Source organism: Vipera berus, assembly GCF_964194415.1.
Source record: "Vipera berus genome assembly, chromosome: 2".
In the NCBI taxonomy this organism is placed as follows: domain Eukaryota; kingdom Metazoa; phylum Chordata; class Lepidosauria; order Squamata; family Viperidae; genus Vipera; species Vipera berus.
Window position 1 is genome coordinate 536,890 of NC_138203.1, and position 25,295 is coordinate 562,184.

The 25,295-nt window shown below is 46.0% G+C and overlaps 1 protein-coding gene and 1 long non-coding RNA gene across 4 annotated transcripts in view; one reads left to right on the forward strand and one right to left on the reverse strand.

Moving 5' to 3' along the window:
- The window catches only part of MYO5B (myosin VB), a 241,397-nt gene extending 225,916 nt beyond the window's left edge, over positions 1-15,481 (forward strand). For all 3 annotated transcript variants that reach the window (XM_081319235.1, XM_081319237.1, XM_081319236.1), the window contains 9 exons: positions 4,282-4,375; positions 6,591-6,734; positions 7,381-7,532; positions 8,116-8,205; positions 9,560-9,710; positions 9,942-10,227; positions 11,440-11,614; positions 13,067-13,147; positions 15,246-15,481. In XM_081319235.1, coding sequence (XP_081175361.1) covers positions 4,282-4,375; positions 6,591-6,734; positions 7,381-7,532; positions 8,116-8,205; positions 9,560-9,710; positions 9,942-10,227; positions 11,440-11,614; positions 13,067-13,147; positions 15,246-15,398 — 1,326 coding nt within the window. In that variant the 3' untranslated portion in view covers positions 15,399-15,481. The remainder of the gene's footprint in view (positions 1-4,281; positions 4,376-6,590; positions 6,735-7,380; positions 7,533-8,115; positions 8,206-9,559; positions 9,711-9,941; positions 10,228-11,439; positions 11,615-13,066; positions 13,148-15,245) is intronic.
- Positions 5,627-25,285, reverse strand: LOC308663136. Its single transcript, XR_014025299.1, has 3 exons — positions 23,651-25,285; positions 6,874-7,015; positions 5,627-5,666 (listed from the first exon to the last, which is right to left on the reverse strand). It is a non-coding gene; the product is annotated as an uncharacterized lncRNA (long non-coding RNA).
- Between the last annotated feature and the right edge of the window lie 10 nt (positions 25,286-25,295).

Consider the following 25,295-nt stretch of genomic DNA (forward strand, 5'->3'; position numbering starts at 1 on the left):
GCTGACACTGCTGGGTTGAAATAGCGGAGCCTTTTCCTCTGCGAAGCTCATGAGATCCGTAGCTACCTGAAGAGCTGCACGCTTTGGATCTGGCAGGTCCAACCTTGGCAACTTTAAGACCTGTGGACTTCAACTCCCAGAATTCCTCAGCCAGCCATGGGAGTTAAAGTGGCCAAGGTTGGACACTCCTACTTTGGGGAGGGGACCAGGAACCAGCAGGCTCCACCCCAAAGCAGATTCTCCCTTCCACCGAAGAGACTTGATCCAGGTGTGCAATCTGGTAGAATCCCTCTCTGACTAGGTGTTGTGATTCAGGGTCAGCCTGTGGGTTCGGCAGCCGGGTCGGATGACTCGGATGACTCAGACGAGGGGGAGGAGGAGGGTGTTGAAGACGAACTTGCTGATGATGGCTTGGAGGCTTCGCAGAGCCCCCAGCCAGGCCCCTCTTACTTGGTGGAGACTCAGCTGCGCGAGCCCGACAGTGCGGATGAAGAGGACCCACAGCTGGCCCTGTTCAAGGACGCCCGACGCAGGAGGCAGTCAAGTAGGAGCAAGCAGAGAAAGGCTGTGGGATGCCCTGAACTCTTATAAAGGGAGTGTTTGGGGGAGGGCTGGTTGCTGAAAGCAACCGCTCCGTTTGAGGATCAAAGCTCCGGTATCTTGTTTCATGTTTGGTTGTTTGTTTGTGTAATAAACTTGGCAGACGTTTTCCAGCCTCAGACGTTTTCCAGCCTCTGCCGTTTGTACAGGGGTTGCCTTTCTGCAAGGCCGGTAGCAGGCTGGTACAGAACACTAGGGAAGGCGCTGCTCTAAGGGGAAGCCCAGCCGGGTGGGGTGGGGACAGATCTGATGCCTGCTGAGTGTCCTGCATAAATCTTTAAGGACAACGAAAGAATGCAGAACTTATACGCAGTCGTGCATTCGGGCAGAATTAGTGCAAGCCTTTCCAAGTTAGCTTTCAGGACACGCCATGTCTACTGCCAGAGAAATACGATTTGAGCCATCACAAGAAACGAGGTCAAAGGGGGGGGAGTTAAGAGGGTCTAAATTTGCCCTAACTTCTAAATTTCCCAGAGGTGTGCTGGACTAGAAGCCAGGAGAGTGTGAGTTCTAGTTCTCCCTTAGGCACCGAATTTGGCTGGCTGACTTTGGGCCAGTCCTTCTCTTAGTCCGATGCACCTCACCCAGCCTTGTTGCTGGAGGAAAATGGAAGGGCAAAGCATTCTACACAATTCCTTGACTCGTAATAGATAAAATGGGATCTAACAACATTTCCAAGAAAAACAAAATTATTTTCCACCCCCCAAAAAACCCCAAACAAAAGTCAAATGTGACCCACTCTTTTTGTTTCATCAGCTCCATTGTGAAACATTCTTCCGCTACACATACTGTAAAATAAATAACATCAATACGGGTCCCTAAACTTTGCCCAACTTATCCTTTTTGAGTTTACAGCTTTTATAAACTGGCTCTGAAAGCCACAGTTGGTTTGCTAAACTACACCGTCCCCATTTCGCTGAACTAAGTTTTCGGAAAAATTATAGGTACATTTAATAAGAACCTGAAGAGAGGGTTTCAAAAAGCAGTGTGACAACTTGATGTTTAGAATAATTCAGGCTCGCCATGGCAACCTGACAAATTACTTGACTCACAATGTATAATTGATTGGCTCGGCAGGGATTGAAATAAACCCTGAAAAAAAAAAAATCAGATTGATCAAAGACTTTCAGCTGAGTCTGATGAGAATATAATCACCATAATCGCAAAATACAAAAGCCTGCAAAATGAAGCAGAACGACTGTGGCAAAAGAAAGCAAAGGCGGTATGAACAGTAAGAGAGTCTTGGGCCCCACTTGAGCAGCATCGGCATTGACAAAGTCCCCATCGGCCACTTGCAAAAGGCAGCTTTATTTGGAACAGCTGACATCCTGTGAAAACACCTTTAATACCTTTAGTATTATTAAACCATAAATGGGATGTTTGTTTTATTCTCACAACTGTTCTGCTAGGTTGGGTAAGCTGAACGCTGGTGATTAATCACCTGTTATGAATGGACAATGTCTGATTCACAGCATATTTCTCATCGGTTTCCTGCAGCCTTTGATTATGAATGCAAATCCATAACTGACCACATAAGGCCGGGGGGGGGGCTCTGGCCACACAAGGGGTCACCCCTTCGAGACGAGAGTCCTTCATCCTTTCGACAGAGAGGTCTTGAGCTGCAGCATGGATTCTCTGAATGAAAGCAAGTCAGGGAAGCGTTTCTGACAGCCATACCTTCTTGATTCCAGCTCTATGTTAAAATCCCAAACCCTGAAGACCCCCGTTGTAGCGGTTAACATCCCTGACTTCAAACTGAGTTGGCTGCTGTGTTGTTTTTCTGGTCACCATCCAGCTTTTCAAAAGGCCCCGTTTGGTTGCCCCTTCAAAGCAGACGCGCTTTTCCGGGGAGCCAAGCGGTCGAGTCTGGGGCCTTCCTGCTTCCTGGGCTATTCCTGGGCTCACTGGAGGAGAAAGTGGCAGCTGTGGCCAGGAGGGCTCTGACACAAATGCATCTTTTGTGACAGTGGTGCGCATTTCTAGACCGGGAGGCCTTGCTCACGGTCACTCGTATTGTAGACCAGGGGTCCTCAACCCCTGGACTGCAGCCCACTACCAGGCTGCGGCCTATTCGGGCCCAGGCCGCCTGAGCAGCGGCTGAGCACGCTGGCGCTCGCAGGCCCACTCAGATGAAGCTGTGCACGTGTCTCTCCCTCACACAAAACCATCACCTCTTCCCCCGTCCCGCTCCAGACCACCAACCTGGAAAGGATGGGAACCGCTGCCTTAGACTCCTGTCAACTGCACTATTACGGTTGAAAAGTGTTCAAAAGCTACAGCTGGTCCAGAACACAACAGCATGTAGATCAGGGGGTCTTCAAACGTGGCCCTTTGATGACTTGTGGACTTCAAGTCCTAGAATTCCTCAGCCAGGCACGCTGGCTGAGGAATTCTGGGAGTTGAAGTCCACAAGTCAACAAAGGGCCACGTTTGAAGACCCCTGAGGTAGAGTATTGTTTGTTCCATGATATACCCACCCAATACTGATAGTCCTCAACTTATGACTACAATTAAGGCCAGAAATTCCATTCTTAAGTGATCCAGTTAAGTGACTTGCACCCAATTTTATGATCCTTTTTTTGCCATGGTCGTTAAGTGAGCCACTGTAGTTGAGTCACGCAGTCATTAAGTATAAATCCCGCTTCCCTCGTTGCCTCCGCTTGCCCGAAGGCAGCCGGGATGGTGCAAATGCCGTTCCCCAGGACCTTGCAGCGCCATAAACACGTGCCGGTTGCCGAGCGCCTGAATTTTTGATTATGTAGCTGTGGTGATGCTGCGGCAATTATAAGTGTGGGAACTGGTTGCAAATCACCTTTTTCAGTGCTGTGTAATTTCAAACAGTCGCTAAACGAACGGGTGTAAGTTGAGGACTACCTGAACTGCCGCTCTGTGAGCTGGATTGACCCTCAGTAAGCCTCTGAGTGCAATTCGAGGTGCTGGCTGTTGCTTTTAAAGCCCTCTGTGGCACAGGATCAAGTTTCTTATGGATCACCTCTGCCCAGTGGTTCCAACGAGATCTGGCACCGTGGGCGCGCTCTGGGTCCTCTCTGTAAAACAGCGGCCCCCAACCTTTTGGGCAGCAGGAACCGGTTCCGTGGGGAGGGGTTTCTCCGGGGACCGGACGGGGCCTGGTTTTATGTGCTGCCTGCATCCCACAAGTGGGACTTTGCTTGTTTGTGCGGCCTGGTGGCTGTCATGCCGCAGACCAGGGCCGGTCCACGGACTGGGAGTTTGGGACCCCTGCTGCAAAAGAGGGCACCTGATGTGTGCCTTCTCTGGCATGGCATCTGTCTTGTGGGACAGCCCCCCCTCTCCCCCCCCCAAGATGAAGGCAGCCTGAACGCTGTAAAGGACTGGTTCTTCCCCCAGGCCTTGATGGAGGTCTAGTGTGAGTATAGATTTGATTATGTGTTGATAATGTAATTTTTAGGGGCCTCAATCCAATTTCGCTTTTGATTGGATTTATGTGCCTTGAGTATACTTTTGTGTTTCTCCCCTAATTTCCCCCGAGTGACTGTATACATTTGTTAAATAAATATATGAACACATCTGCCAAGGAAGTCCGTCTTCTCTTTTGCTTCTTTGGCTCTTTAACTGATCTAGACAAAATGCCCGGGCATTGCTCCTGTATCTGAGCAGTAGCTGAACCCGAATTTCCTGGAATTTCTTCCTGTTTTTCAGGACCTGAAAGAGATGCTGGAGAAACTAGAAAAGAATGAGAAGAAGCTGAAGAAACAGCTCAAGATTCATATGAAGAAAGTGCAAGATTACGAAGGTAACTTTCACTTCTGCCGCTGAAATTAACATCTGGTTCTGTTCTGACAAAATCGCTCCGATGGCTCAAAAGCCGCCTTGCCTGTAGGCCGAGGGAGGCGAAGGATCCCGATCACCTCTGGCAGCCTTGCTCCGAGACCGAGTAAGGCTGGAGGAAAGACCTCAAGTGCAGCTGCTTTTCAAAGGAAGGGTGCACTGTGCAGTATAGGAAGTCCTCAACTTATGACCACAATTGAGCCTAAAATTTCTGTTGTTAAGTGAGGCAGTTGTTAAGTGAATTTTACCCCATTTTATGACCTTTCTTGCCTCAGTAAAGCGAGTCACTAAAGTTGTTAAGTTAGTGGTTGTTAAGTGAATCTGGCTTCCCCATTGACTTGGCTTGTCACCAAAGATGATCAAGCGACATCAGGGCTCTGCAACCGTCATAAATACGAGTCAGTTGCCAAGCATCTGAATTTTGATCACGTGACCACAGGGGATGCTGCAAGGGCTGTAAGTGTGAAAAATGGTCATAAGTCACTTTTCCCAGTGCCGTTGTAACTTCAAACAGTCACTAAATGAAGTCTTAAGGACATCTTAAGACCCATCGCAATTCCTGGTGGTTCCTTCCCCGTCCTTTGCGGAAGTGTGGGGTGCAGCATGACCCGTTTGCAACTCCTTTCCGGGGGTCTTAACAGCTTCCCGCTGCAGCTCCTATATAATTCCACGAAGTGTCAGCTGCTTTTTAAGACGTGGCAGGCAGGTGCAAGGCTAACACCGCTCTCTAACCTGGAAAATATCTTTGCCTTTCAAAGCGCTGCATTGTCCATCTGGACGCCATCTCCACGGAGTGGATATTTGCTCTTCTGTTTATTGAAAGGGGAAGGATTAGAAAACTTTAAAAAGTTTTTTTCCTCTGCTATTCCCAACCCTGTTTCCAGTCTGAGGGAGATTGTCTCCATCTGCTGGTCCTCCTCGCACTAAAGGGGGATTTTTAGAGAACGCATTTGTGCATTTGTGCATTTGCAGTCGTGGAAAAGAGAGGCCGCATATCAGAAATACATTCTTTTGATTCTGATGGCTTGACGGGAGTGATGAGCTGCTGCAGCTTGGATCCAAAAACCTGGTTCCCAGAAAGCTGATCTTTAAATGAAATTCAGCCAAAGTAATTGAAGACTCTACATCATGGCAACTAGCGTAGCTGGTTCTTGTCATTAGAATTTATAGGCAGGAAACCGACTGGCACAAAGTTACTTGAATTGTGTCTTAGAATCCATTTTCTTAATACATTTCACCACTGCAGCATTTGTTTCCTGGTGAAGGAAGGAAGCAAGGAATTACCTATTATCCTTAGCAAGGTTATCAAGCCATAACTTGATTTTTGTCTTCATCTTCTTCTTAAGAAATGGAAGCTATTTACTTTTTATATGTGTGACTGTAGCAGATTGGTCTAACGCTAGAGTGATAGATATGTATTCTCTAGATCAGGGGTCTTCCAACTTGGCCCTTTTATGACTTGTGGACTTCAACTCCCAGAACTCCTCAGTCAGTGTGCCTGGCTGAGGAATTCTGGGAGTTGAAGTCCAGAAGTCATACAAGGGCCACGTTTGAAGACCCTGAAATAGCAGATAAAGGAGAAAGACTTGGAGATGAGATTTACAGGTACCCACTGGCAGCCTTTGTGGTCAAATGCTACTCCCCACGAGACATGAAATGGACCACATGATTTAGCTTTCTGTCTGTGTGGTTGCTCGGAGTAAAATATAACTCGATGGCACATAATTAGTTTTCACGATGTGAGACCTCAATATTAATCATAGCCATTAGAGCAGGGGTCTGCAACCTTGACAACTTGAAGACTTGTGGACTTCAGCTCCCTCAGCTGTGCTGGCTGAGGAATTCTGGGAGCTGAAGTCCACAAGTCTTCAAGTTGTCAAGGTTGCAGACCCCTGCATTAGAGTACAGGTGGGTGGTTATGTTTCTGTTTCACGGTAATGCTGGTTTCTACCCTAGAATTTACTCTGAAGCAGATGAGGAGGAACTACACAGCTCCACCACCTCCTTCTGGCTTTTTAACCAGAACTGCATCTGTGTTACCTCAGTTACCATTTTTGTAGCGCCAAGGTGCCGAGGCAGACTGCCGAGTTGACCCGACCCTGGAGGGGCCGCTGGCGAGGGCGGCCGCCTCAGGCCATCTCCGAAAGGGGCTGAGTTTGTTCTTGATTTGTCCTCCCCAGCTGACCAAGCCACCACACAGACTGAAAAACGGAAACACGAACTCAGCCGGCAAGTTGCCGTCCAAAGGAAGGAGAAAGACTTCCAGGGAATGTTAGAGTATTGTGAAGAAGACGAGCCTTCGCTCATAAAAAATCTCATTACAGGTAAACAGTTTTGTTTAGTTTCTCAACCTAGTTCTTAATATTGTGGTTATAAGTGGGCTTCGTGATAGTCTGCTGCCAAAGTAAGAACAAATCTGTTCATGAGAGTCGTAGGACTGTAGAGTTTGAAGGGGGCATTTACCTCCTGTCGGTAGTCAAGTAATCTCCTTCCCGATCATCGGGGAGATCCACATTGAAACAGGACCGTCTATTTTCTCTTAAATGGGTCCCGTGAAAGGTAACCCAGCACTTTCTCCAAGTAGTTGATTCTACCATCGTTATTCCTGTAAAAGGAGAAAGTCTTTATAGCATTGGGAAGGAGCATAAATGTCACGTTAAAAGATTGAGCTGAAAAACTGATTTACACGTTGAAGAATTTATCATCAAGCATTACTCATTTATTTCCGTTTTCTTTCTTGGCATAGCACGTTCTACTCCAAAATACATAATAGGGATACAGTAATTGGATTGTTAAAAATATGACAGATCTTTAAATATATACATAGTAGAGGAATGAGATCAGTTAATAAAAATAATTCTGTGACTCATTTTAGTTCATGTAAGTGTCCAAGGTCCATCAGTATAAAATCTGTATTTGAGTTGCTAAGGAATCCTGTTGTTGTTGAAAGATTTTCTTTCCTGCTCACAGATCTGAAGCCCCAAACATTATCTGCCACCGTGCCCTGCTTGCCCGCCTACATCCTTTTTATGTGCATCAGACATGCTGATTACATTAATGATGATCAAAAAGTCCACTCGTTGCTTACCTCCACTATTAACGGCATTAAAAAAGTATTAAAGGTACGTTTATTGGATGGTATATACCTCTGAGATGACGCAAGGTATCTAGGGAACAAGTAGAAGATAAAAGACGAAGTAGAAAATAGATTTTATTTGAAAACCAAGACTTTGTGGGGCATGTGACATTGGTTGTTGTAATGTTGCCTCCAGTGCAGTCTTCACCATTCTGCAGTCTTCACAAGATTGCAGGAGAAAAGTTCCAGTTGGAAAAGTAGCAAGTCTTGTTAGGATCAAATTGAAGATCTAATGTTGCAAGCTAGCTTTATTCAAAGGAAGCCAACTGGAACCGTCTCTAGGATCCCTTAGGGACCGATTCTTTGGCTCTTTTGTCCTTCAGACTCCTTGGTCTAACTTTATTCCAGCAGAGCCCTTGAAACCCTAACACAAAACTTGGAAATAATAGGTGGACATTTCAAGGGAAGATCTCCTAGGCGACGATTTATTGGTCTCGTGACAATTCTTTGCCTGCCCTTTCTGGAGAGGCTCTAGAGCAGGACTCTGCCTTTCCAGTGGCTCATCCTTTCCATGGCGTGGCTGACCAAAGGCAAAGATTCATGGCGTATTTTGTTTGGCTTCTCCATAGAAACATAACGAGGACTTTGAGATGACGTCATTCTGGCTGTCCAACACGAGTCGCCTTCTCCATTGTCTGAAGCAATACAGCGGCGATACGGTGAGAGCAGGGTGGTACCACGGATGAGGGCCTTGGGGCTAAAAATCTCCCTTGGATTCTCCCTAACGGATGGTCAGGCAGTACAGGCAGTCCTTGACTTACGACCGTTCTTATTTGGCCATCTTTTGATGTCAACAACAATCCTGAAAAAGGGGCTTATTGATTGATTACATTTGTTTGCCGCTCATCTCATTTCAAAGCTACTCTGGGCACAGCGTTGAATAAGACTAGTCCTCACACAAGTATCGTTCCTGCCTCTCCAGGGAGAGAAGAGTTGACCACAGGAAATTAATTAATTAATCTTTTTGCCTCTTATAAATTTTGGCCTGAAATGATACCTGCTATTCCAGTCTGGGCATCTGTGTCAACTGTCTCCCAGCCCTTAGGCTGAGTGGCTCAGGCAGGCAGGTTGCAGGGACCTCCCCTCCTGCATAAGCGAGCCACCCACTTTCTCAAACCTCATGGTTTGTTTCAGTCTCTTAAGCCTTAAGTGTTCACGCTGCCCAGTCACACCTCTATGATTTGTTATGGGAAGGGTCCACTTCTCCGTCAGACACCTGCTTTTGTGGCCTTGACTCTCACGGTCCACGGACAGCCTCTTAGACTCCTGTTTCTTTCCCGAGCTCTCTACCCCTGCACCCTTTTTCTGTGGCAAGTTGAATAGCGACAAAAGTTAGCAGGCATCTCTTAGCAATTCAACCTTGACAATTTGCTAATGTTAGTGAGTTATAGATCCGATTATTGGACTGAAAATGTAACTAATTAAAAGAACAAGGAAAGCTTTTGTCCTATGCACCTTGCAACTTCCTGGACACAAACCTTATTGAACTCACTTCTGAGTTAGCCTTCAGAAGTCTGCCTTGTTGGTGGTAGACAAGACGCCCAAGCCCACTTTTTACCTGATTTCATGAACTAAGATCAAAATGAAGGTCGTCCAAGGCAAGGAGAGTCCTGGTTTTCCTTTCCTGCCTCCTGATCTCTCTTCCACACTTTGTAGGTATAAAACATTAATAAAACCTCCAGATTTCATTCTTGACCTTGCAAGCGTTCACTAAGGTCTCTTTGTCACTTGGAGGGAAGCTCTTAGTAGCAGAGCTACCACATAGGGATCCGCCCCGCAAGTAACTGGAATACACCAAAGCCCACAACGTCTCTTTAGGCATCCATCCCTGCAGCCATCTTGGAAGTGAACCTCGATGTGTGGCATTTTTCCCCAAAAGTTCCAGTTCTCCTCAGAATTTGCTCCACAACCTTTGCTTTACCTATCAACCTTACAACAGTTGGTGCTTTTCTCTTCATCGTTGTCATCTGGCCTGCCGTTACCTTGCTCCCTTTTGTTGATCTTCCTTTGCAGGGTTTTATGACTCAAAATACCCCTAAGCAGAACGAGCATTGCCTGAAGAACTTTGACCTCACCGAGTACCGCCAGGTCCTGAGCGACCTCTCCATCCAGATCTACCAGCAACTCATCAGAATTGCTGAAGGCGTCTTGCAGCCCATGATAGGTGAAAGGCGTATTTAACTCAGCCGAGTGGTACAGCTGGGGACTATCTACATCCGGGGGTGTGGGGGGGGGGTGTCCAACCTTGGCAGCTTGGTGGATTTCAAATTCCAGAATTCCCAGAATCGGAGGGGAGCAAGGGGGGAGGCAAGAGCCACCGATTGTGAACAGTTACGAGAAAATTAGAATTTGCGCTGCTTACGTTGCTCACCTTTGGAGGGTTTCTCCCTCTCAGTGACCGCGGTGCTGGAAAACGAGAGCATCCAGGGCCTGTCCGGGATCAAGCCGATGGGCTACCGTAAGCGGAGCTCCAGCAGGGGGGACAGCGAAAACACCTACAGCCTGGAGGCCATCATCCGCCAGCTGAACACCTTCCTCAGCCTCATGTACGACCAGGGCCTGGACCCCGAGATCATCCAGCAGGCCATCAAGCAGCTCTTCTACATGATCAATGCCGTGGCCCTGAACAATCTCCTGCTGAGGAAGGACGTGTGTTCCTGGAGCACCGGCATGCAGATGAGGTGGGCGAGGCCTTCAGGGCGGAGGAGGAAGTCCTGCTCCCTGTGGATCTGGGCCTCAACCTTGGCAAACTTAAGGCGTGTGGACTTCAGCTTCCCTAATTCCCCAGCCAGCCAGCCATTCTCTGAGTTGAAGTCCACATGTCTAAAAAGTTGCCAAAGTTGAGACACTCTGCTGCAGATGGAGGGGAGGGATGCTGGACACCCGTGGAATGGTGCTAGTCCCTCTTCGTGCTTCAGAACCTTTGCAGGCTACTCAGCCATTGCAAGCTAAAGGACTGTGGCCCAAAACGAGGGAGAGGAAATGATAGATTGTAGTATAAGATCTCTTGAGCAGGGGGCTGGACTAGAAGACCTCCAAGGTCCCTTCCAGCTCTTTCTATTCTGTTCTGTTCTGTTCTGTTCTGCTCTGCTCTGCTCTGCTCTGCTCTGCTCTGTTCTACTCTGTTCTAGATCAATCTGGTCCTTCTTCATTAGAGTTCCTCTGTTTGGGGAGTGTGGTTTGCTTAGCAATTCAGCATTTGAAGTGAAAGCAGGCTGTAATGTGACATATTATGGGAAAACGGTCTCTCAGGTTTGCTCTGCAATAATTTATTTATACCTGCAACAGTTCCCCGGGTGCTGCATTAATATGTTGAAGCTGCTTTGTATCAGAGTATTTTCCCATCAAACGAGAGCCAGTTTGGTTTAGTGGCTAAGGCATCAGGCTAGAAACTAGGAGTTGTGAGTTCTAGTGCTGCTTTAGGCACGCAAGCCAGACGGGTGACTTTGGACCAATCACCAGGAGGCGGTAAGCGTAAAGCATGAAAGCTGGCTGGTTGAGAACACTCACCAGGAGACGGTGAGTTCTAGTTCCCTTTTAGGCATTCAAGCCAGCTAGGTGGGTTTGGGCCAGTCACCCCCGCTCGGCCAGTGACATCAAGCTCAGGAGACAAGCCAATGAGTCCATTCCTATTGAAACCAATGGATCTACTGTACATTCAGTTGATCCAAACAAAAGGTGACCCCTAAACTAGCTGGAGAAATTAGGAAAAAATGGAATCCCGTCAGCCTTCTTAATGCTACCCAGTCACTGCCCTCCAGGAGGTTGCAGAGACTTCCGTTGCCGCCCGGTGCAGGTGTGGGCCGGTTGGGAACAGGCAAACCTCCTGCCAGGATTCGGAGGCTTCTGGCCAACTCTCCCCGTAACCGGTCTCTTCCTTGTGTTCGGTGCAGGTTTAACATCAGCCAGCTGGAGGAGTGGCTGAGAGGGAAGAACCTGCACCCAAGCGGGGCCGTCAGGACCCTGGAGCCCCTGATCCAGGCAGCCCAGCTCCTGCAGCTGAAAAAGAAGAGCCCTGAAGACGCGGAGGCCATCTGCTCCCTGTGCACCTCCCTCACTACCCAGCAGGTGCGCCTCACTCACCGACTCGGAGCGGCTGGGAAAAGGCCGAAGGGGGGAATAAGGCTCTCCTTTCTACCCCTGTCTTCTTCAGGTCCTGTTCGTTCAGAGCTTCAGCCCCAGCAAGGATTTGGACCTGGGCCTGCCTGCTTTGGGTCAGATCCCAACGGTGTAGTGCTGATACTTTGTAAATAATTCCCCAAAGCTTTTTGCTTTGGTCAAGTCCAGCATCTGGCTGATGAAGGTTACTTTAAGTGACCAGGGAAAGTACTTGAATGCGTTAATGAGTTATTGCTTAGTGTCTGATGAGAGCGTGATGGAAGCAAATATATGCACACAATATGTGTAATTATATAGAAAACGTCTAGAGGTGTAGGGCAGCAGTTTCATAACTGGATGTCCAATTCAGAAGCAATTGTCTCTGGACGTTGCTTCGTGCAGATCTTCTAGGGAACCAGAGAACACACGTCATGGTCAATCTTGCACAATATGTACAATTGTGGATAAATGGGACACACATTCAGGGGCACCAGTCCTCTTGAAGGTCTGCCTGCAGATGGGCAGCCCGTGTCGTCTTCTAATCTGAAATTCCACCCATTTCCTGCACTGGTTCTGTTGAGCAGGGCTTTTCAACCAGTGGTACGGGTACCACCTGGGGTACATCGGCACCTGGCAGGTGGTACGTGACCATCCTAGGAAAGTGGTAGCAGAGGAGGGGAATGAGCTGAAGTGGTGGCACCACCGCACAAGCCTGAGCGAGAGACGGCTGGAGCTGCAGGGCTGTCAGGGCTCAGCGGAAGCGCCAGGATCAGCGCCAGGCTCCAGCTGGAGCTCGGCGCTGATCCCAGCGCTTCTGCTGAGCCCAGCAGAACCGCTGATCAGCTGGAATGTTGCAGCATCTCCAGGGTCATGTGATTTACATTCAGATGCTTGGCAACTGATTCATATTTATGACGGTCACAGTGTCCCAGGGTCATGTGAAGGGACCAAAACCTGCTGCAACCACCCAGCAGATGGGAGAGGGGGAATAAAAACCAAACACACCCCACCCCACCCCCACTGCCAATCCTCAACAGAAATGCTCACAACAATTAAAACCTTGGACAGGAGGAAGAGCACCACCGGGTGGGTAGGCTGGTGTCTTGCTCGGCTGTGGCTTGGGGGGCACTTTTTTCAGTGCCATTGTAACTTTGAACAGTCACTAAGCGAACTGTTGTAAGTCAAGGACTACTTGTACTTCATCACTTTTTTCCTTTATTCTTTTTTCTGGTCATTAAGTTTTTGACACCTTGCTAGGCGACTGGTGGTCCTCGGATGTCGCCATATCCTAAAAGTGGTACAATGGGTGAAAAGGTTGAAATGCCCTGCTATTGAGGACCTGTGATGCCTATTGACAAACTAGTGGTGCCCCAGAGTCCGTCGCTTCTCCTCTGTAACCCACATTTGATCTTTGCTCCTTAGATTGTAAAAATACTAAATCTTTACACTCCTGTGAACGAGTTCGAAGAGCGAGTGACAGTAAGCTTCATAAGAAACATTCAGGTAAGTTCTTTACTAAACGTAGGAAATTTTACATCTGCCACACATTTAAAACGTATCCAGTTTTTATAATGCGTCTTTGGAGGTCTGGCCATTGAAACTTCAGAACTGGGTCGTAAGTACCCCTGGAAAGGTCCATCGTAACTCTGAACATCTAAGTAACCAGTCGTTAAGTCGAGGACTACATGTAAACAGTCAGCAAACCTCATTCTCCTATGCAGGGATATGGTCTAGCCTGGTGGTGAAATGTCTGTAGGAAAACAACCAGTAGTTAAATCCTGATCTGCGTGTAGCCTCTACTATTGAGAATCAAGCAAGCGTCCTCCCCGCATCTACCTGTCCTCTCAGATGTAGGGACACATAAGCTGCCTTTGGGTCAGGTGGTTGGTGCAGGGACTCTCCTGTTTTCTATTCCAAATGCCAGCAGCATCTCTTTTGAGAGGACTTTCCTTCCGATTTGATAGCCGAGACTCCCTTTAGGGGTGCTAAGAAATGGCCCTGCAGTTTTGTTCACGTGAGCCGTGGTGGCGCAGGGGTTAGAGTGAGCGTTGCAGGCTACTTCTGCTGACTGCCGGCAGTTCGAGTCTCACCGGCTCAACGTTGACTCAGCCTTCCGCCCTTCCGAGGTCGGTAAAATGAGGAGCAAGATTGTTTTGGGGGGAGGGCATAGGCTGACCCTGTAAACCGCTCCGAGGGCTGTAAAGCACTGCAAAGCGCTATATAAGTCTAAGTGCTGTTGCTGTTGCTATTGTAGCTGAGCTGCAGGGTTGTTCCCGTCCTGTCCCGTCCTTCCTATGCCCAGCACATTTGGCTACACAGTTCTTGGTCACATTGAGTCTCTGACCTTTGCATTTAAGGCTGATGTTTTTCAGATCTTCTCGGAATGTTTGGCGACGCGTTTCTTTGGCCTTCCTTTTTCCGGTGGGATCTGATTGATTGCGGTCTTTGCTGGACGTTGCCCACTCCTGCGTCCAGCAAAGCGCATTCTTCGTTTTGTCATTATCTTCGGGACCCTTCAGGAATTACTTCTTTGCAGAATTTTCTCAGTTGTGACATTCTGTAAGGCTGATGAAATGTAGCCAGATAGGACTCGAGGCTCCAGTGTGACAAAAGATAAATGCGTGGAGAACAAGTCAAGATTGACAGATTGGAAGGGCATAGGATTAAATTCCACTTGGTGTGCACTACTCAGTCACTGAAAGTTTGGCAGCTGCAAGTTAGTGTCACCCAGATATTTACACTGGATCTGACCTTTTTACCCACCTACTATATCCTTCCCAAGGACCTGCGACGGCAGATGTTGTTTCACAGTATTGTTATCATAGTTAACAACAATGTAAAACCATAGCTGCCAGTTCTGTCTTCCTACAGCAGGGGTGCCAAACTGCCAGCCCGGGGGCCAGATGCGTCATGGCGAAACCACGCCCACCCCGTTGCCGGCATTGGGGAAAAAGTCGCGATACGTCACAAGATGTCACGTGACGTTCCAAGTTGGACCCCCCTGCCCTACAGTTAGTTACTGTAATCTTACCCTGGGACTCCGGGAGAAAAAGTTCAGAAGCGGCAGCTGAATTGTTCACCTTCACCGCATGCAAAAGGTTAAACTAAAAACAGAAGCAAAGCTTGGCAGCTATTTAAAAACACTGAACAAATTGCCAGGTTATTTCCTCTGATTTACACAGTACACTAGGTGTAGCCGTGGCCAGTCCTAGCTACAATCTTCTATTTCTTGTGGGAAGGTACTACAACCGCATCGGGGATATCCGACTTTAAAACCGGTGGACTTCAACCCTGGCTGGGGAATTCTGGGAGTTGAAGTCCACAGGTCTTAAAAGTTGCCGAGATTGGACCCCTCTGAGCTAGACAGCGCCAGGAGTGACTGCTGATTTCCAGACGAACAATCGTATGGTACGGTGCTGTTAAGTTAGTTGCCACTACAAAATTTGGCTAGAAAAAGAATCGGCTGAGGATCTCTAAAACTCAGACAGATGATCCCTACTCTAGAGAAACTCAGGATTCAGCTGTAAGAGCAAAGTTGTGGCTTAGAACCGCCACCTGCTACCCTGTTTCTTGGCTAACCAGCTTCTTCGCTTCCTCCTAGGCCCAGCTGCAAGAGCGGAACGACCCCCCACAGCTGCTGCTAGACTTCAAATTCATGTTCCCTGTTTTGTTTCCCTTCAACCCTTCGTCTCTGACTATGGACTCCATCCACATCCCAGCTTCCCTTAACCTGGAATTCCTTAACCGAGTCTGAAGACGACAATATTTTTTTCCCAGCCCAATTTCCCCAAAGCTGAGGGATTTAAAAAGAAAAGAAGCAAAAATGTAGAATCTCTTCAGATATGGACCAAATAATGGTGGGAGAACCATACATGCCAATGAATCAGTGCTAAATTGTGCAGGATAAAAATACTTGCGTTAGATGCTTTTTGGTTTGTCTGAGGGATTTTTTGGGGGTGGGGGGATGGGGAGATCTTGCCTCTGATACTTGAAACACAAGAAGGGGTTGAACTCTTTGATGCCGTGCTAAAATATTGTCTCCCACTTGCCAGTAAGGCAGATGCACTGGCTAAGCAGGATGTAAGCTTTACTTTTGTGAATTACGTACATTTCTCAAAAGCTTTTGTGTTGAAATGACAAAAAGGGGCCCAGATTGCCACTCGTTTTCTGACTGTCGGGGTTGGCAGAGCAGGGGTCTCCAACCTTGGCAGCTTGAAGACTTGTGGACTTCAGCTCCCAGAAGTCCACAGATCTTAAAAGTTGTCAGAATTAGAGACCGCCTGTGGCAGTGCTTGCTTCAATTTTCAGTTCTTATTTTCAAAAGAAAAAAGTTGCTTTAGGTTAAAATAAAAAATTGTGACACAGCTGGAACAGATGTTACTGGAGGTGGGAAGAGCGCCATTTGCAATTTGTACTGAGGCTGGAGAATGCCGCTTGGCATAGGAAGCAGGCTACTGACCGAAAGCTTCAGGGGCATCTGCAAGGTGTGGTTAAACACACACACGCACACACCCCAATATGGCGGCTCATATATAAGAAAGCAGACCAGACTTCAATCCTACCATTGTGGCTGTCATTTTGACTTTTGTTTACCACACTTTGTGGGCGCCCCTGGTCCATCTTTAACCCATCGGGTGCCTGCTGATAATTTTTCCACATGTATCACTAAGAATTTGAAGCTGTGGAACCCTAAGCCTCTAGGTTTGCTTCGTGCCCAGTTGTAATTTCACTGTAAGCTGCTACTGATTCATTTAGGCCAGTGATTGACACACGTCTAGTTTGATTTACTGGAGAAGAAAAGTGTGTGCCTGGTTCCTTGCCAGGATAGTGGAAGAGTTCTTGTGATCACACTTGGGACTGTGCCAGGACACAGTAGGAGTACGTTGGCTCAGTTGTGTGTCATTGTGCAGTCGACGTTTCCCTAGCACTGACTGAGCCATGCCCAGAGGGAACATTTGCAGGAAACGGGGAGCCAGGCTGTGTTTCCAAGGACAATATTATGCCCTACGGAGCAGGCTATCCATTTGCTACCCCAAGAGAAGCCTCTCGAGAGAATTACCGTGGAAAGTAACGCAGAAGATTCGCCATCTTTATCAGCGTATTTATGCACAGAACGATAGGTAAGAAACGGTATTTCTTGCAAGAACTAATCAGCACTTATTAAATACTAGAAAGCTCCATAGTTCCATATGGGGAAAAATAAAATCTTTAGCGTTCTAAACATGACTCCTTAAACTAGGTCCAAAATCCTACTAGCAAACATTTCCCTCTGAATTTTATCTTTTTAAGCAAATGCCATTTCTCAACTATTATTTCGTGGCTATTATAGCCCTTAAAAGTATCACTCAGCTAAAAGGAGGCGGTGGGGACAATTATATGGATTAATAAAGACAGCCATATACAGAGTTCGTTATTCTGCAGTCTCCTGTAATTGCACTTAACTAGATAAACCCAGTAGGGTTACAAGCAAAAAAGAAATACGATTGAATGAGCTTTCTGAATTGTGTCCAGATGATCTTGGCGTTCTTCGCTCTTGCAAGTTTGGCAGTTACATATTGGACTAGGGAGCTTTTAACAAGATGAGCACCATCCGTTTTCCAAAATGATTTGATTAGTATAAATCAAAACACCCAACTTAGAAGAGACTCCCATCCACTAATAGGTCGATTCTGGTCCAATTCGGAAAATAAGTGAAGAACGTGTATTTTCAAGGGCTGCCTGAAAGGGAAGGACTACTATGCACTTGGCCAAGGCTTGCAGTGTTGAACATTTAAATATCTTGAGGCACAGAGGGATGGAGACGGGAGCGTCTGCTACCTAGCTCCTCTTAGTGCTTGGAGTGACTTCAGCCCATGAATTGGCTATCAGTCATTCAGGATTTAGGGAATCGCCTTTCATAATGCTAAATTCATAAAACGATTGCAACTGTATGGCAAAATGAGAGCTGCAGGCACACGCTTCCACATAATTCTGCAAATTGTCATTTATTTATTTTTTGTTGGTCCCTGCAGATAAATTCCTGCTACTTTCCCTGGTGTTGTGGTTCTACCCAATGACACTTTATTCAACAGAGGTTTCTCTGTTATTCGTATTTTAATGCAAAAAAAAGGGTTGTGGCAACATTTGCTTATTTCTCTTGCAATTATCTGCAATAGTGCAACCACTAATTCAGGGATTTCCTCTCCCCACCCCCGAAATTAAATATGATAAATTTGTACTTTGGCAGACCCCCTCTGAACAATGGAACAAAAAAGCAGTCAGATTGCTGCCTCTAATAAAACAAATCCCTTATTTACTGACCTTTTTCTTGTAAATATCACTTTCCACAGTAACAGATAAAAGAAGTATGCACTGGGTTTTTTAAAGAACTGAATATCGTAATTCCAGTGTATGCCTTATTAAGTCCCTAGGCTTACTCGCCATCAGTAAAATCACGTAAAAGTGAGGCACTTTATTGAAAAGTAGCACTTGAGCCAAAGTGGTAGTGAAACTGCCACCTACTTTTTCACCCATTACGGCCAGTTTACTCCTGCACATCAGACCTTTTGTCTCCCACAAAAAAAACAGGTGTGAAAAGGGGACACTTTGCCAACTGTGATCCTATCTGCCACTTTTAAAAAGTATGTGAATAGTAAGCAATTATTTCCAAATTCTCCAGTATAATGTGGAACTAACCTAGGCAAATGAAAATGATAAGAAGCTTCAGTTTTTGTATAAAGTGTACATGTTAAAAATCCTCAAAATGTTGCAAAGCTTCTAAATACGTGGGTGTATTTAATTCTTACCAGGCAGACTAAAGTTGCAGAATAAGATGAAACCCTTCCACAGAATCTTAGAAAATGTATTTATAAAGTGTGGCTAAAGCTCTACTTAATGGTAATATTTCTCTGCAGGGCTGCAAGAAAATTTAATTTATATTGTGTATATAATAGCTGTACATTTTTAAAATAGTATAATGGATAGAAATTGAATATTTGTAATTATCTGCAAACTTGGATTTACTGAAGGAACTTGTGTTTAAATAACTGATGTCTGTAACTTTTGTGATCTGTTTTTAAGATAACTTTTGAGTTTTCTTTTTAAAAAGCCAATTCACTGGCAGTGCCATGCACAGATATGCTTTCTCTGTCTTTAATTGACCATTTCTTTGATTTAAAAATATTTTAGCACAGATCAAAAAAGTAGATTGTGTCACTTATTTCATCTGTTTATTGTTTTTGACTGAATTCTTTCCTTCCGCGTGCCTTTACATTAGCATTTGCAATCAGCATTTTTCTGAACTGAGTATTACAACTTTAGAGAAAAATTTAGACGTTGCCCCAAATAACCTTTGGATTTCTATATAAACTAATGAAATTGCACATTAATTTAGACATCTATAAAAGTCCATAAGAAAGATCCAAACACAGATTTGAACTGATTTTCTCCACAAAGTTAGATTCCCCAGCTTGTTTTTGAAGAGTCCAAATTGTGAATCTTGGAGATTTTTTTAAGACCTACAAAGGCACTAAAATAAACATCAATAAAATACTTGATTTCAGTATTTATAGCTATCCAATTAATAATATTAACAAATGTGCAGCCATACATATAACTTCTCTTTGTTTAGGACAATCAGCATGGAAAGATTTCAGTAATTCCTGTTGTAATAATTTGAATTTTTTAAAAAAGAAATATATGCCCAATTCTCTTCCTCAATTAAAAACGGCAAGAAATGCACATTTATTCCTATTGATTCATTAACTATTAAGAATTTTTTTAAACAGTATACATCTCAAGCATGCAAGAATTAGCAAGACTTGTCTGTACATGGGGACACCTGAGATTGCAAAGTTTCAAGTTATACTGCACAGTCTCATTTCTCCCTTATTCCAGCACCTTTTCTTCTTTTTCTCATACTGTTAAGCTACAATAGAATGCCGTAGTCAGAATGTTCTAGCATTATAGATGTAGCTGACTGTCCACCATGCCAATCAACCTATACTGCATGAGCAACTTGCACCTCTGTCTTCAAAACTTGTGTTTTATATATATTGAAAGATAACTCCCATAAAAGCTAAAGAATTATTCATGAAACATGAAATGAGGTGAGCCCACCCCAATTTATAATTGCCCCAGCTTGATTAAAACTTCAAGTGTGGATGAAATATTGCTGCCGATAAAAAATATTTTTCCAGTTTGAACAATTGGGTAAATTACATCTATAGGAAAGTGACTGTAAAAGTCACCATCATTCCACTGTGCATAAAATACTGTGAAATAAACACTTTGGAATAAAAAGCTGGCTTGGCTTGTTTTTCTGCATGCTGCTTTTCTTTCCAGCATTGCTAGTGTCCACTTTCAAAGCTCATTCTAAAAGAGTGAGAAATTGATTTGTTTTATAAACTCTTTGTAATACATTTTTCAGTATATAGGTATATTTCCTTCTGAAGTTCCAAGCGTCACATGTATAAAAGTTACAATCGTACAGCTTTCATTATGCCAGCCTAAGATTGCTTCTTAAATTACTGTAAAGTATTTTTGGAAGCAAATATAGTTGGGCTCATGAACATCAAACCCAAGGGGTCTGTTGGAGGAGTTTCTGAAATATATTTCAATGGATACCTATTATATGGGATGCGTACTTTAAAATTCTAAATTCTTAATGGAGCATACGGACCAGTCCTAGCATACCAACAGTATCAATTAAGATATCAAGAGGGGGGAAAAACACACCATTATACATTATCATTGTATTACTTACAATTTCATATTAATAGTCTGGCCTTTTCAGAAGTGCCCACTTTAAACTGTCCATTGTACGTGAAAATTAAATATGCCTGTTACTAGAATTAAGTCCAACTAACCTCAGAAGTATTTCAATACAAAAATTGAGAGTATTTTTAAAATATGCTTTCCATAATTTTAAGATGAACTGATCTTTTGACATTAATTTTTGGAACAAGCCAGTGAGGTGGCAGTGTCTTGTTAGAATGCTCATTTCAGAGTAGATATTCAGTTTTAGCCATTCAATGAACTGCATTTAAATGCTCAGATTACCTTATCCTTCCAGAGCCTTGAATGTGGGACTCAAAACGTGGCGGTGAAGACGCTAAGTAAGTTAAAAAAATTATATCGGTTTGCTTTCAGGGGACTTGAACAAATCATTTTCCTTACTGCAATCTTGCATTTATCTTATATTCTTTTTTTTCTTTGATATTGATCTGTACTTCAATTTTATTTCATATTTTCCTTTGATGTTATACACTATCCAGTCCTTTGGGGCTGGGGCAGGTTACGAGCACTGTACGTAAGTAGACGAATTATCAGATACACAGAAGGGTAAAGAATAAGAGACTACTAGTTCAGTGTCACCTACCAAGTTGCGTAGTTGATTTTAACACTGATCTCCCAGCCGACCCCACTGTGCCTTGGATCGCAAAGGCTCCCGCCCAGCTGACCGTAGAGGTTTCTTCGGTGCCTTGGGCTCTGTGCATCAGCAAGCGAGTCGAGACTAGGGGGCTACCAAAGCTTTGGTCTCAGAGGCAGCACAAACTTCGTCATTCAGTTCCAGACAGAACTCGGATTGCGCAGTGGGCTATTCATCACAGACCAGCAATGGCAGGAAGGGGCGACGCTCCCTAGATGGGGACCCTCTGTTACGTGCTCTAGTTGGGATTTTCCCTGGAAGGCACTCCCACTGACACAAGACGCGACCGTCCCGTGGGCATTGTGGGCGAATCCCAAGAAGTGCCCCGCATCCTGTGTCCAGCCACCACTTGAGGGCTGTCAGTCGGGTTTCTGGATGCCGTTCAAGATGCTGGCTGGCAACCCCTTAGGCCCTTACTAAGGAACCATCTTCTCCCCTGTTCATCTGCCCTTCAATCAGACCACCAAAGGTGTCCCAAAACAGACATTTTGGATCCACACGAGGAGTGTGTGCAGTGACCAAAACAGAATGTAGTGAATGCACGACATTGCATCTTATGGATGGGATTATTTCCCATCGTCATGTGCGCTCCCACAGGGAGGGCCTCCTCAGGGTACCGCCAGTCAAGGATTGCCGACGGGCGATCCCCAGGGGGAGGGCGTTCTCTGTGGGCGCGCCTGCCCTATGGAATCAACTGCCAACGGAACTCCGGACTGCCCCCCGACCTTCGTTCATTTCGCCGGGACCTAAAAACGTGGCTCTTTGAGCTATCTGGCCTGGACTGAGGGGTTTTAATGTTTTTAAATTGAGATTTTAATTTTTGGGGGGCTAGACTTAATGATCTCTGGAGGGCTCGGGACAGGGGGCATTCCTCTGTTCTGGTCCTATTAGACCTCTCAGCGGCTTTCGATACCATCGACCATGGTATCTTGCTGCGGCGTCTCAGGGGATTGGGAGTGGGAGGCACTGTCTTACAGTGGTTCTCCTCCTATCTCCAGGGACGTTCGCAGTCGGTGTTGGCAGGAGGGCAGAGGTCGACCGCGAGGTCTCTCATTTGTGGAGTTCCTCAGGGGTCGGTCCTCTCGCCTCTCCTGTTCAACATCTATATGAAACCGCTGGGTGAGATCATTCGTGGTTTTGGAGTTGGGTATCATCAGTATGCTGATGATACCCAGCTTTTCCTTTCGACCCCAAACCACCCGTGATGCCCTCAACGTGATGTCCCGTTGCCTGGAGGCGGTTCGGGTCTGGATGGGGAGGAACAGGCTTCAACTCAACCCCGACAAGACTGAGTGGCTTTGCATACCTTCATCCCGGGTTTATTCGGACATTCCATCTCTCGCTATGGGGGGTGAACTATTACCCCCCGTAGATAGGGCTCGCAACTTGGGAGTCCTCCTAGATTCACGGCTCACCCTGGAAGACCACATAGGAGCTGTGACTAGGGGGGCTTTCGCCCAGGTTCGCCTGGTGCGCCAGTTGCGGCCCTATCTTAGCCGGGATGATTTATGCACAGTCACTCATGCGCTCGTGGCCTCTCGTCTGGACTACTGCAACGCTCTCTACATGGGGCTGCCCTTGAGGACCACCCGGAAGCTCCAACTGGTACAGAATGCAGCCGCGAGAGTTGTGTTGGGAGTCTCCCGATACTCCCACGTTACACCTCTGCTCCGTGAGCTGCATTGGTTGCCAGTTGCCTTCCGGGTGAGATTCAAGGTACTAGTAATGGTGTTCAAAGCCCTACATGGCAGGGGTCCGGAGTACCTGAGGGAACACCTGCTGCCGGCATCGACTTCCCTCCGCCCTGTGCGCTCCCACAGAGAGGGCCTCCTCAGGGTGCCACCGGTCAGAGAATGTCGACTGGTGGCCCCCAGGGGGAGATCCTTCTCTGTGGGCGCCCCGGAGCTATGGAATCAGCTACCGGTTGAGCTCCGGATGGCGCCCGACCTTCGCTCCTTTCGCCGCAAGCTAAAAACATACTTTTTTGAACAAGCTGGCCTGGCCTGATGAGGGGTTTGGTGGGGGTTTGTTATTGTTATTTTATTAGGTTTTAAAGATGTATTTTAGTATGTGGGCATTTATTTAATCTTGTTTTAACTTTTGTAGTCTGTATTTTTATTCTTGCCCTGTTCACCGCCCTGAGTCCTTCGGGAGAAGGGCGGTATAGAAATATTATTAAATTAAATTAAATTAAATTAAATTTTATTTTATTTTAATTTTATATTGTATTGTTTTTAAATTTTGCCTTGTAAACCACCCTGAGTCCTTCGGGAGTAGGGCGGTATATAAACCGAATTAATAAATAATAATAATAATAATTTATTCTTTTTGAGGGGATTGATTTATATGAGGATCTCGATTATTAACCATGCAAAGGTTTTGAGCGTACAAATTAAGTCAACTTGAACCAGACAGATCAGAAACAAAGTGAAATGCCCTTGAGAGTTGTGCAAGCAGAGTCCATTACTACTACCCTGAATGCACAACTGTCAAAATGATGTTCAGGATTCAGCCCATTCCAAGTGAGGTCCATTAGCAAAACTGGTTAGAGAAATGCAAGTTACCACAATGACCATTATTGAATAAGGAACGCTTACTATTTTTAGAGAGGACTATGATGTCTTATAACCGCTTTACGTTCTTCCGTCATTCAGATACTTTCAATTCTTCATGACCTGATGGACAACATCCTTTTGGCAGGGTTGTCTCAGGACTTTTTTTTGACAGTATCTAGCACACCTTGTCTCTTGGTGGCCTCTTTTTCAATTGTCAGTTCTTCCAGGCATCAAGATCTTCTCCAGTAACACCTGCTTTCATATTATGCATCCATTTTATTGACTGGTACTATAAATAGATGAGCTGTTTCTTGCCGCTCTAAAACAGGTTTATAGTATTTCTGTAATTCCTGCTGAAAATAACAAATGTTTGCAGCAATTAAAGTCAAGCGATAACAGTTTTGACAAATATCTCTTAGCCTTTTTATTTGAAGTCACTAATGATTTTTGATTAGTACACATAATTGATTTATATTATGATAGCATTAAGTTCTCTTCAATTAGTTCTTCACTTTCATTTGACAATGCATAATCCTTAGCCAGCTTATTGAAAGCGCATCTCCCACAATCCTTAAAAGGTAACTGTATATATTTCAAGAAATAACCATTCAAATAGGATGAGCATTCCATAGCAAAGGCCTATTTCAGATGTAGTATTATAACTTTTTGCAATCAATTGCTGACTCTTTTATTTTTCCATTGTAAAAGCACACTCAACAGCTAACCCAATTATTTCCCATGCAATAAAACAAGAACAAATATATAAAAAGTTACGGGCCATTGTACAAAGAAATATTCCTCCTCTCCAAACGTTAGCATCTACCTCATAATACTGAAATTCAGAGCCATTTTACTATGATTTGCAGATTCTCTTGTACGGCTAACAGTTAAATTTTAATACTAATCGACAAATTTTGATTCTGAGATTATATAAGCCACTGTTCTTTCTTATAGTTTGCTTTTGCAGAAATCCAAAGACAATTTGATCGGAAATAACTCTCAGCTGCGGAACTAAATCCCGATTTCTCCATCCAAGCTTTCTGAGTTATCGCTCCGAAAGACGAGAAAGAATTGAGCTTTTTAGGCGCTCAGTTTGCAGCTAATCCCGAAAACCGCCAGGATGTCGATTAGGGCGAGGAGCGCCGGAGGGCCGCGAAGCGCTCGGAGGAGGAAAGAGACGCGGAAAACCTCCGCAGTTTCCTAAAGCAAAATCAGGGGGCGAAAAAAATCAAACTCCATTTCCCGCCTCGCACACTCCGCCGCGGGCTCCGGCCTCGGTCGCTCGGCCCAGCCTTCCCCGACCGGGAGCCCCGCCGGCTGGGAACGAGGGACTGCGGGCCGGCCGGCGGCGGAGGGAGAGAGCCCCGGTCGGGGGGGTCCCGCGAGCCCGCTGGGCTTCAGGAGCCTCCGGGAGGGAGAAGGCCGCGTTGCCCGGGAGACGGCAGGACCGGAAGCGCCTGGGCGGAAGCCCCGCCCCTTCCCGCGCATTGCCCCGCCCCTCTCCGGAGGCCGCGGCGCGAATCCCTGCCCGGCTGAGGCAGGCAGGGAGGGAAGGGATCCCCAGCCCCTCCCCGGCCGTGGACTCCAGGGCCCATGATCCCCAGTCAGGGTCAGGCGGACTCGCTCCCTGCCCGCGTACCCGTCCTCCGAGGGGCTCCCCTTAACCCAGCCGGGCTGCAGACTCCCT